This window comes from Mya arenaria, chromosome 11 (assembly GCF_026914265.1).
Source record: "Mya arenaria isolate MELC-2E11 chromosome 11, ASM2691426v1".
Classification (NCBI taxonomy): Eukaryota; Metazoa; Mollusca; class Bivalvia; order Myida; family Myidae; genus Mya; species Mya arenaria.
In genome coordinates, this window is record NC_069132.1 from 58,043,065 (window position 1) to 58,056,665 (window position 13,601).

Below are 13,601 nucleotides of genomic sequence, written 5' to 3' on the forward strand. Positions count from 1 at the left end.
AATCATTGGCAAGGTCACTGCGCTAAAACACATCACCGTTACATTTAAATACCCTAGATTCTTCCTTGTCAAGGTCAAGTCCCTAAAATACATCCGAATTGTAATTGTCAAGGTCACCTTCACATTTAAATACCCTAGAATCTTCATTGTCAAGGTCACTCCTCTTAAATGCATCCAAAGGTCACTCATTTAACATTTAAATACCCTAGGAGCCAAGCCCAGTAGTCAAATATTAAAAAAAAAACTTGCAAGGGGGTAAATGACTATGAACTAGAGACGCAAGCATATAAACACCACATAACATAATTATGTATGTATTTCTTAAGACCAAGGGGTCAAGGATTAAACCCGTGAAAGTGCAAGCACTTATTTCCAACGGGGTCCTTTGCTTTTGCTGAAGGGACAGCACGCGGAAGAGACAGTGGTGGGATTCAAGGAAGTCCGGGTGCGATACCCTAGTTCTTTTTTAAAGAGACCCCTTGGTTCTTTTTCATGCTCAGTATATAGCACCGATACACGGGGTACAACTTTCCTGGGTTAAACCAGTACTGAGTACACCATTTCTCCAAGCACTACCCTTTAAATACCGAGCACCAGGCAAGGGAGCTACTTGTACCAACTTTTAACATCTTTAGGTATGACATCCCCAGGGATCGAAACCACGACCTCCCGTTCCGTAGGTGGACACCTTAACCACTAGGCCACGGAGACGGTATATGTTTCTATTAATTGTTGTTCAGCAAACGTTTGCAGCAACAAAAGAAACAACAACACCACCAGGATTCAAGACAAAATATTTATTCAATTTTACATGTACTTGGTACTTTCAGAAATGACATGCACACACAAACGTAAATACATAAAAAGCATAACTAGTAAACGTGAACGCATCCAATGCATTCTACATAATAAATAAGGCACATCGAAGGACTAGGCTTATTATGTTGCCTTCTCTCCATTTTATGGTTTCTCCAATACCAAATATTGTTATAATGTAAATATTATGGAGCTCCTGTGTTAAAAAGTAACAATATCGCTAACAATAGATATTTCAATACATTGTATGTTAATGAATGAGCTGTTGTAATTTTTCAAAGCATAAATATGACACTTCTGTTTTAACAATAAAGATTTGCATATGATTTGCCATGATGTAAAAATATAATTGGCCTTAACGAATGAATTATATGTAAGTACGTGTTTAAGACATATTTTTTCTCATGGAGATCATCCTAAGTCCCTCTTGTGCATGAAACATAAGTGTAAAAATAATATCTATCAAATATATGGCACAAATAAATTGCTTACTAAGCATGGAAATGTAAGGAGGGGGTCATGTGATTTCTAAAAATAGAACAGGTTACATTACACCAAATCACCGGGTTGTCATGAGTCACCTGTACTGGATGTGATATCATGACATGTTGTGACATCATAGTCACAAGATTGATGATGTCACCATGTCCTTATAATTCCTCACACTGGCGTTGCTTGTTCATGAACAAAACATTTTATGGTATAACATGGTTATGATTTTTTTACGTTACTGGCAAATCAGTAATAATTTCAAAATACGAAACAATAACTAAATGTAGCTCTTACATCTAAGAAAGCATATTCTATGGCACTGCAATTAATGGAAGAGCATTTAAACTAAGTCTTCAGAATGGCACCAAAGACATTCTTGATGTACAAGAAAATGGCACAAACTTGTATATTAATAATTATGTTCTAACAGGTATGTAAAAAGTCTAGAACATGTTTTTATTTCATGGTATGCCATTGTGGAGGAATTATTCAACATTATGCATCTTATAACCACATGGCCCTGACACTCCCTTAGCTGGCCTTGCTTAGCACTATCAAACTTGGTAGAAACATAGAAAATAGGTCATGAACTGAGACAAGAGTTCGAACTTCAAATTCTACAAAACGATTCATCTCCTTAGTGCAAGAACTGAATAACTGCTTCTTCTTCATTCGCAGTTTTTGAGTTATTGTACTAGGATGACAAATAATTATATTTTATAACATTTTCTGATATTTTCAGAAAAGATACAGTAATAGTTTACCATCAATTTTTTTAATTATTTACATTAAATGAGGTTTCTTAACCATTGAACAATAGGCAATCCAAACTAATGGAAAAAAAAATATTTCATAGTACATGCACTTAAAAAGTAGGCTAAAAAAACAATGTTATGTAGCCTCACTTAAAGTTTAAAATTACTCACGTAAAAAAAGAAAAACATATGATTTAAAACGAAAATGCTATTAAATTGAAAAAGTGAACTTATCATAAATATTTTAAAACTATTTTTGTAAAATATTTTAATAATTCTTTAAACAAATGTCCATATAAGCTACACTAGATTGTTTTTTTGTTATCACAACCAAAAAATGAGATATAATTTACAATTTTGACAGAAGCCAAAAACCATTGGAACCCCTGGTCAGAAGAACAATATAAAAAACCAATACCATCTTAGCAAATTCAATTTCTCAGGTCAGGAAGTTTTTGACAGTTACAGATCTTTTACTTCGTTTAATTAATTCCAGGCCTTCTGTGGCCGTTTTCCATTGCAAACATCTTAGATCGGACTTAAAGATATCAGAGAAATCTGGCTGTTTTGATTGGACTATCAGGATTAATTGACCAATTGGAAAGATATCAGAGAAATCTGGCTGTTTTGATTGGACTATCAGGATTAATTGACCAATTGGACTATCAAGATTAATTGACAAATCAGAATACTAAGATTTTGCTCCTAAGATTAAGACCAATATAAAGTGTATATTTAATATGTTGCATTTTCAAAATCAGACTACCAGTTTCTATTTCTTTAAAACGGGTCGTATTTTAAGTCAGAAAAATTAGAAACCTTATGGCCGTATCATATCAACAATTGTTGTTGTTATTAAATGATATTTCAGGATAGTAATAATATCTATTACCAAGAGAATGTGGTACTTCTTAGTTAACACATAAAATCCCACAAACTTTAAATCTTTATATCTTGCTTATTATTGCATAAAAACGGGAAACCAAATTTGGTTTTAAAAGTTATTACACTTGCTAAATTATATATTAAATGCAAATTATACAAAAAATGTCCGAATTTCCTGGCCCGAAATTGTACTTATAATAAAAACTGAGTCATAAGTTGAGTTCATAAAATGGCCTTTCATATTTGGACTCTTCTTTTTTCAAAACTTAAAATCATATGTAAAATTTAAATCATTAATCAAATAGCTCTTTGTGATAGTTTTTAATATAGATATTGTCTTTAACTTTGACATTTTATCAACAGTTAAAACTAATTTCCAATTTCCTACAAAAAATAAACATTAATGATGTAAAACAGAAAGAACATGATAAATAAGGTAAAACAACAATATTATTTGCACCAAAATTTGCATGGAAAATGAAAAGTTGTAATGAGTACAAAAATTGAAATCACACTTATCTGTAGTAAAACATATTTTGTGTCACAAAAAATGGAATTATAAATTGCAAAACTAGAGAAAAAAACACCATGAATAATAAACGTTGAACATTATATGTATCATGTACATAAAGCACCAAATAGCCAGGTTAAATAGTTGTCATTTTCACAGAAAAATACCTATAATAATTCAATGTGTTGGAGGGTTTTAGCTAGTGTTATGAAAGGGTGCTGCGCCCTGCTAATTTTTTGTAGAACCCTTTTGTCCTCATGGGGACCAGCATGGGCACCATTATGCTGTCCTAGAATGAAATATTTTCTATTGTTTTTGATAAAAAGTTAAAATATGATTAGAATTACATACAAACTGAACATATTTGGCAGTTGAACCCTAATATTAAATCTTACCTTACCCTAACCTTAAATTAAACAATTTCTAACATTTCCAGTCAAATTCATAACTTTCATATTCTTCACAGCCCCATCAAATTTTCTCTTTTCTATCCTAGCCCCTAATGTCCCTTTTTTGCAGCACCCTGCCCTTTTTTAAAACTTGGCTAATTACCTATCACAATATTACTTAAAAATCCCAATTTTGAACAAAATTTACATGTATTAATTTTTTCATTATACATTGTAAATATCAATTGAACTTAGCATTGTACAATTCTTTAAACAATTTCTAAAACAAAAAGGTAAATTTCTGTGAAAAAAAAACTGAGATATATCTCGAAAAAAGAGGAACATTTATGGCAGCCTTCAATAAAAGCAATGCGTAGATGAAACAAATGACAATAATATAAAATATGGCACTCTAGATTCACGGAAAGTCCTCTTAGAAACTTTCAAGTATAATAATATTTATGTTAACAATAAACACTCAATATAATCTCACTGGAAAGTACAGGTATTATGGGGGGGGGGGGAATGGAGAAAAATACAGGTTTACATTTTTGTAAGTATTGACTTGTTGTTTCTTGATAATCATTAATTTTATTATAAACAACACATGAATAAGGTTGATCTTGTATTAAAAATTACCTACTGTAAACAGCTAGCTCACTGGAGATAAATGACCTTCTTTGGTCTCCATTTTGACTAAAAGACCCTGATGACCTTTTCAATATCATTATAAGTCTTGTCCTAAATAGACACCCTGCAGCCATTGGTCAATTACTTTTACAGTTTAATCAAATCACTTTGGATTTGTGTGTATTTTAAACTTGCATTATTAGAGGAATAACATAAATTTCAACAGAATTTTCAAAAAGATTTATCTAAAATTTGTCAAAAAACATGAATGTTTTTTAGTATTTAAGTTATCATTTCTGAAAATATTAACTTTCATTTAAGTCCAGAAATTTGTCCATCAGAAAAAAAAGTTTTAGTCGAGTCTGCTACACATTTTGAATTTGCCTCCAGGATGATAGACAGGCACTGACTTGACACACAGTCGAACCCCATAGGCTCAAACTCACTTTGCTCAAAATCCTCGTGGGCTCGAACTCAATGAAAAGGACAGATTTCTTTATTCTGAAGGTAAGCATTCTCGCTTAGGTTGATTTTTTTGAGACTTGGAAGTATTTTTATCGGTCCCTGGGAGTTTAAGCCAGAGGTTCGACTTGAGCAACATTATAGATCAGTTCTTGTGGATCCCTTACTTTGATTCTGTAACAAACATGTAGGTCTTGATCTTACACCAAGGAACTTTAACAGTCATAATAAAAATAATAATTATGTAATTGCTATTTCCAAAGTCTGTAAGATACATATAAATACAATATAAAGGTTCACTCAATCATGAGACCGCTAGGTGTTTATCTGTAACAGTTCAACAAAACTGGGTTCGAAAAGAAATTATAATCAAAATTAATCATTAACATAGCAATCATTTACACTATTCAAATACACTGACTTTTACATCATCATTTTGTCAAATAACATAGCTAAAACACAGTACAATCTAGAAATGTCTAACAGTTTATCAACATCAACAATATAATGAACTAAGGTGTTTGTAGACACAAATCTAAATTATTTAGTGTGGCTAGTCATTTTCTCATATAGAACAATTTATTAGACCACAATTAGTAAAATGTTTGTTTGGCGGTTCCCTTCCCACATATTTAGGTGTGGGTAGGTTAGTTGGTTGGGGTTATTTCTTTTGTTCTTCCTAACTAACATGATGAAAACTAAATTATTACCCCCAGATGGCTAAAAATAATTTTGAGTTACATGTATTTTTTTTATTTAATTTCAACTATTTTGGAAAACGTCAAACAAACTTTTTATCAATTGTAGCCTTTAAAGTTTCTGATTTTACCCTTTGAAATAAGTATCATTTAAAAAAAAAATCAGAAGAAAACAATTTTTTAAGAGTTTTCGAACATTCAAAAAATGAAAAAATCTGTTTGAATTTACACATTGTGTGTACGATTATGCTGTAAAAGATATGTCTGGATTTGTTATATACATTTGTTTTCATATCCTATCAGTTCAATTTTTTTTTTAACCTCAAAGCATTCAAATGCGGTAAAGTTACTTAATTTAACAATGTCATCAAGTTGTACGTATTTTTACAATAAGAATTACAGATAATGAGCACGGTGATGAATGTCTTTCATTAAGTGCTGTATTATAATGACCAACGATGATAATATACAGTATGTATTCGTTTTTTGCTGCCCTTTGTCCGCCATGACACATTTTGTTTTATTCATAATTTGCATAAAAATAAAATTTTATTTTTGTATATTTTTTCTGATGCAGACACATTCCAACATTTAGATGCAAAATGATTTCATCAATTTGAAATGTTATCATAACTTAGTTAATTTGTACTTTATTGACATATTTGATTCGTTATGATGTTAGACTGGTCAAAAAAGAAAATCATGTAAAACAAATGTGGAAATTTCTTGTATCAATTAAACAGTTAAAATGTGTCTGCATGTCGCCAAATAGTTTTTGTTTTTCTTCAATCACATGAATATTTTCTCATCTTCAATAAATATTCAACAATTTTTCTCCTCTATGTATTTTTTGTAAAGCACTGAAAAATATACGGTGTCGTTCTGCCAAATAAATAATATAATGCACTTTCACAGTAAAAATATTGGTGTATTTCTTACATCTGTTTATGGCACGGATTAAAGTGTAATTATTTTTTCCTCCAAGAAAAAATGAAAAAAATAATATAAATTTGTATTTTTTCCTCCAAAACCTTTCAGGTAAATACAGTTTTATAATTCTGCTCCAAAATGTCTCAAACAGTTCGATAATACAGACAACAGCAACAATTACAAAGGAAAAAAGTAACGAATGGATTTTGTACACTCCAAGGGAAAAAAAACATGTTTTTTGTTTAGAGTCAGCATTCTCCAAAATGCTGACTTCATGTATTCTTTTCCGCCGAGTATAAAATGGGTTATTCTGTACAAAAATACACATACATGACTTTACATGTAACTAATATTACAATGTGTGAGTGATAATTATGCTGAATTCACATTATTTAGTATCTTATAAGATATACTAAATGATTTAACAAAGCCATTGCAACAGTCGTAAAGTAACAATAGACCATGGGTCAAAAATGCCGTGTGATTTTTAAAAATAAAAAACGATAAAATTTGTTAATTAATTTTGTATGATGTCGTTCCATAAACAACAGAATATTTCGAGGACTGCCTGCAAATCTGTAATATCTACCTGAAATTATAGAGAGATATACTACAGTCTTGCAAGCACCACTTGAATTGTATGTAAATTTGACATGATTAATCATATTTATTCATATTTCTGATTCTGCATTTATTATCAATTAAAATTAAATGTCCGATTTCAAATATTTGCAATAGTAACATATGTTTTTTTGTTTGAAATAACTTACAAAATTCATTAATAAAATATCGAAAATTTTAAAATTCTTCATCACTGAATATTGTTTGATAAAAATGATACACACAAGTGACATTATAAGTCAGCGAAAATGAGTCCCATGGGTGAAAAGTAGACATTTCATTCTCATGCAGATAATTCTCGTTGTCTCTTGTAATTGTAAAAATATTTCTATATTTCTATATTACTCTTTATTATAACGCTTGTTTTGTAATCCCATCTCTTTGTTCAATTTTGTTTCTTTCGTTAACATGAAAATCCCTCAAGTTCAATTTCGTTTCTTTCATTAACATGAAAACCCCTCAAGTTCAATTTTGTTTCTTTCGTTAACATGAAAACCCCTCAAGTTCAATTTTGTTTCTTTCGTTGACATGAAAACCCCTCAATAGCACGCCGTTTTCACTGACCAAGTCACAATAATGTTATACAAACATTTTGGGAAAATATTCTAATAAATAAAGGCAATTATTGACCCATGTCTTAAAAGCCATGAAATTTTAGTTATCAAAGTCTAAAAACAAGGTGAACATGTCTTACACATAACAACAGTGTCTCATTAACTAAAAACGCTTGTACACACTGAACAATTCTAAACTGCCAAGCATACTTGGGTACAAAGTTCGCTAATAATATACACAAGCACCAAACAAGAAAAACTATGAAAAAAAACATAATATTTACACATCATGAAAATATGTGAAGTCATGGGTACAAAACAAATAAGTTTCATGCAAATTGATCCAACTTGAAAGAAAGAAACAATTTTGTGTATGAAAATGTTATAACTTATGGCAAAATGAGAGGACATTGAAAGTGTCTACACCTATCGATTACTGACACACGTAAAACACCCCATGACAACCATATAAATAACTTTGATTTTTTTTTCATACGTAAGTTTTTAAGTAACAAATAAATTCCTATCGACGAAACAGGTAGAAGTAATATCATGAAAACATCACAAGCTTGTTGAATTGTGTTTTTACCCATACTTCACAATTATTTGAACTATTTTCATAAAACTAATCCCTGTACAACAAATAATGTCTTGTCCATAACACCGTCTTTTCCGTAACATTGTCTTTTCAGTAACATTGTCTTTTCCGTAACATATGGCATCTCTATTTCCCATCTTTTCATTGTATGGCACATTAATGTCTGTACATAAACGAGGTTAAAGTGTACTAAATTAGTATACTTTGCACTTTTGAGCACTGTCAGACATCTTGTCGACTATACAATTATAATTTCAGTCTCATGACAAAATGGCAATATGTATCTATATAAATAAAGAAACTGCCCTTTAAATATTTTATGGCACGCTCAATGTTATGAGGACACACAATAAAAATTCTCAATTTCACAAACAAATATGATGTGAAATAATGTGTTAGGAACTGCGCAAGTTTATTTTACTGTTGTTAATAAAATTACTCACTAAAAATGAAGTACAAATATTGAGCAAAAATTTTCTACCTGCTACTTTTTTGTATAACAAAAAAGAGAACAAAAAAAATTGGCCAAAAGCCTGCAGATTATATCTAGATATTCTAATTGAAAAAAGAAAATATCAATCAATTAATTGAAAAAAAAAAATCTTGACCATTTTCAGTTTGAAATCAAACTATATTTTACTACTTAAAATTATAGAAAGCAACAAAATAGAATATATATATTATGCTTCGTATAGTCTCTGAGATTTCTAGCAAAAGAGGTTTATATATTATGTGATGGGGCATTTAGACCCGGCGAGAGGCCAAGTGGTAACCCTGCACTAGCAAGACCGAGTGAAGACGCTAACGAGAGTGTAGGACTGGAGAACGCTAGCTGGTAACCAACCGATGATGACGGCACCTCGATACCGGAAGTGACGTCGTTATTTGAACCCTCATCACCGTCCACAGCATTCTCCACATGTCGTCTGAGATGACCGGCCAGTGAGAATCCCATAGGAAGAGAAAGCGAGGCTGCAGTTAATGGCGTTGATGGGAGCGAGATAGACGCGCTTGAAATTGCAGACTGACTGTCTGAGACGGAAGCAGAATCACTGTTCGACCCTGTATCATCCCCATCACCGGGGAGCAATGGTCCTCGGTTGATATTCTCCACGCATTTACGCATGTGTTTCTCGAGAGTGCTTGCCACAGAGAACGGCATACTGCAGAACTTACATTTGTAGACATCTTTACCAAATCTACCATGGGTTTTCATGTGGCGAGTGAGTTTGCTGGATTGTGCACAGGCATATGAACACAACATGCATTTGTATGGCTTTTCACCAGTGTGCGACCTTCGATGTACCGTCAGGTTGCTGCAATTCTTAAAGATCTTGCCGCAGTATTCGCAGGTGTCATTCCTGGATCGCTCCTTGCTTCGCGGGGGCGGGTTTGGCGTGGAGCCGTTTGTAGGAAGAGGTGTGGACGTGGTGACAGAGCTTTGAGGTGCACTGCTGCTGTAAGAATTGTCATGATGTAAAGACAACCCAATCCCATTCGAGGTTACTTCTGGACTGCCATCGTTGACTAACCGAGCCAATGGAAACCTGTTGAACATCCCTTCTATATTTGGAGGTGGAAACCACATGTTTGGTAAAAATGATACTGGCGGCGTTGCAACTTTTTCTAACTGAGGTTCTTTCTTGATCATTTTTGAGACTGACATTATGCTAGAGTCATCCATAGGCCTTTCCCTCTTTAACCCAAGCTCCCTTTCATCTGTGTGTTTTTCAAAGCCTGGATTCCCTGAAGGTTCTGGATTGCTTCTTGGGCGATAATCACGTGGCAAATTGATAAATGCTTTTTCAGCCATTGCTGCTTGAAGGGCATCGTTGTACTGCGGCAGACTGTTTAACCCAGAGTTCTGGATGACTTCAGACAGAATTGAGCTTGACTTTCGATTACCCTCCTCATCTTTCGCCAACTCACTAGTGATCGTTTTTGCTATTCTTTGTTCAAAATTAAGCCGAGCAGCAAGATCGCCACCAGCTACGTACTTATCTCTGAATTCTTTTTGATCTTTGTTTGGCTTGTTTTCATTACCTGGCTCCTCTTTGATCCCCGGCATCTCCTCCTCCTCCTCTTCCTCTTCTTCCTCTTCCTCCTCCTCTTCATCATCATCAGCATCTTCGTCGTCGCACATTTTGTTAGAGTCCGGAGTACTACTGCTTGAGGCGTGACTTCCTTCAGAGTTGTTGGAGCAGGACATGCCTGGCTTACTGTGGGTCTTCATATGCCGCTTTAGCTTGCTTTGTTGAGTACAAGCGTGTGGACACAGTGGACATTTGAATGGTTTTTCGCCTGTATGGGAACGCCGATGAACTATCAAATTACTTTGGAATCGGAATGTCTTCCCACAGAATTCGCACGATTTCTGATTCCCAGGGCTTCCTTGTCCTTCATCTGATTTGTCAATTTCTGTCGGAGTGGTGGCCCCTTTGCTGGGGCCTCGATTAGGAAAAGGACTGGTACTACCGCCTCCACTGGGTGTGTTTGAAAATGGCGACAAGTGCTTCCTCCCTGGGGAAGGTGAAGTTGATGATGCTAACTGGCGTAAACGTTGGGAGTAAAAGTCGTCCAAAGTCATATTTGGGCGTACTCTGTTTTCAAATGGGTGAAATGGTCCATGATCGAACCCCCCTGGTATGCCAAACAGATTTCGTTGGTAGAGGTCTGGTGGAAATTCTAGACGAAGGTCACCGGGGCTTCGGGAAGAGAACGGACCAATACCGCTCATAGGGGAGAGGGGATGACGGAGGTCAGTAATGCCAGGAATCCTGGGAAACATGAAAGGGTTATGTGGAGATGGATGTCCTGAGTGTGGCCCATCACTACTGCTCCCACTCCCGACCGACGATGTCGCCCGCAGGGGCTCGGTCGAGTCACTACGGAGTCGATCTTTGTTGGAACTGTCATTTTTATCTCGTTTCTCATCTCTTCCTTTATCAGTGTTTCTCATGAGATCATCATACTTTCTGCTTTTCTGAGAATTAGGAGTTGTGTCACGGGGTGATTGTGCAGGAGTATAGGCCTCTCTGTTGTAGGTCTGATAGATGCGGAGCCCATGGTCCTTCTGGGCGTGCTGGAGTAACGACCATGCGGAGCCGAACTGCTTCCCACATGGGTCACACGTAAACTTCAGAGGTTCTGGAAATATAAATCAGAAAAACTGATAAATAATAAAGCAATGAAATAAGTGGCATTCTTATATTAAAGACTGTGAAAGAAATGTTATATCATTAGAATAATTCTTGTTGTCTCCCTTGGAGTGTAAAATTGCATTAAGCTGAAGTCTTGTTAACATTGAAAAGAAAAATATGATAGTTTCAACAAGTTATTATAGATGTCGGTGATTAACAAGCTATTTATGATCTTGTTTTCTATCATCTTTACAGCATGTAGGGCATGTGTCATTGTGTTCAATGTCAGCAGACATCATTGTCAAAGTTAAAATAGCGTCCCGCTGAAACCTAATTATACATAAGCTTTTAAGTGGCCTAGCCTGAGTGACCCTTTAGTTTTAAGGAAACAGCTACAGATAACAGGACATTATCTGACCACTTTGGCGTATGTCCTTCCTTCATGTCCTTCCCGATAGCACTTGAACATAAAGTGCAACTACATTATGTAAGGTCATTACAAGTAGTGTTAGAATTTTGGACTAGCTAAGTGTGGCATGTTTGTCTAAATTTCATCTATTGTAGTTTAATGTCAAGTGTCATTATTATAAAAGTCAATAAGAGTTTGCTACCAATCTGAGTCCTGTGTGTAATAATAACAACAAAATCATGGAAAAGTCATTGACCGTTGGGCAAATATATGCGATTAAACACTGAATATATTCGTTAACTTGGCACACAGCCAAGACTTTACAGTATGAGGAAAAACCAAACAAATACATAGTCAATATTACATTGCTAGCCGCTGGCGACTTACTTAACAGTCAGGTCAACTTTTATGGTCGAATAATGTATATACACCTGAAATCAACCAAGCTTACTGACATTCGCTGACGTTTTTAGGCCGAATCACTTCAACTTATAGCCCTTAATGGTAAATATTATAATAAAATTATTATAAACATCTCATTTGCAAATAATGAAAGTATACTGGTGAGATTTTAAACATCAATACATGATTTAAATAAACACAAGGTCTTATTGAACTAGTGTCTTATATGCTTTACAATTTGACACCTTGAAATTGTAGACTGAAGACTTTAAATTAAACCACATTCATGTAGGCAGAGATAAATAGTGATGATTTTCATTGGAAACATCTTCACCATATAAAGGCACCATAATAAATTCACAGGAATGTTACAATGTAAATAGCCAAGTAAGGTCAATTGTTTGAGCCCTTCTCATGGGAATGGCTAGGATCTAAGTTCAAGACCACAACAGTACTAGGACTCTGCGTGATATTTGGCGCCAACGAAATGTTGAATAAACTAAGCTAAGCTGAGTGAAATTAGCGCCTCATAAGTGATCTTAAACTCAGCTTAACTGATTAACAAGCAGCTCACAAACAAATTCAGCAGATTACCTTAGCCTTTATTTTTCTGTTATACTAAGGGAAGTTACCCTCTTTAAGTTTCGTTTCTCTAGCGTCAAATTCTGGCCCTGATTTTAAAACATTTGCAAACATGTATATTATGAAGACAATTTTTTTGTTTATGATATTAGATAGAAAAAAAATATAAATGAAAGGGAAACCAAGTTCAAACTTAAATAGCTGGCCTGTAACCAGAATTTAACAAGGTAAATGATTTCTGAGGATAGTTTCATTAATCTTACTGTAGCAGCTCAGTACACAGGTTTACCAGGTAGATAATTTGAAGTAACCTGAATGTATCTCAATTAATCACATGTCATTCTGACCAAACAAATCAACAGCAGTAGTGGAGGCCAATTATGCACGAGACTTTGTGCCAGCGATGTCTGCGCTGGGCAGAAAGCTACGATAAGACCACGATATTACCCCGGTTACTGGAATCTCAATTTTTTTTAGCAGAATGCCAACAAAAATAACAGCCATCATGTGTTACGCCATATCATTATGTTTCCCCTTCCAAAAAATATCTACAAGTGCGGAATAAATTACTTGTGCTCGAAAAATATACAACATACTTGCTGTATGTATTCTGTCCAACATACACAGGCAGTCATTGTTAAGTGAAGCGCTGAAGGCTAAATGAACTAATCATTGATCTGAGATTGAATCTGAGGTAGACATTTCATTAACATAATTTGATTATTAT

General features: G+C 34.2%; 1 protein-coding gene across 2 annotated transcripts in view; it reads right to left on the reverse strand.

Annotated features, from left to right (window-relative positions):
* Positions 1-782: 782 nt before the first annotated feature.
* The window catches only part of LOC128207383 (B-cell lymphoma/leukemia 11A-like), a 90,720-nt gene continuing 77,901 nt past the window's right edge, over positions 783-13,601 (reverse strand). For both annotated transcript variants that reach the window (XM_052910262.1, XM_052910263.1), the window contains exon 3: positions 783-11,488. In XM_052910262.1, the coding sequence (XP_052766222.1) occupies positions 9,063-11,488 (2,426 nt within the window). In that variant the 3' untranslated portion in view covers positions 783-9,062. The remainder of the gene's footprint in view (positions 11,489-13,601) is intronic.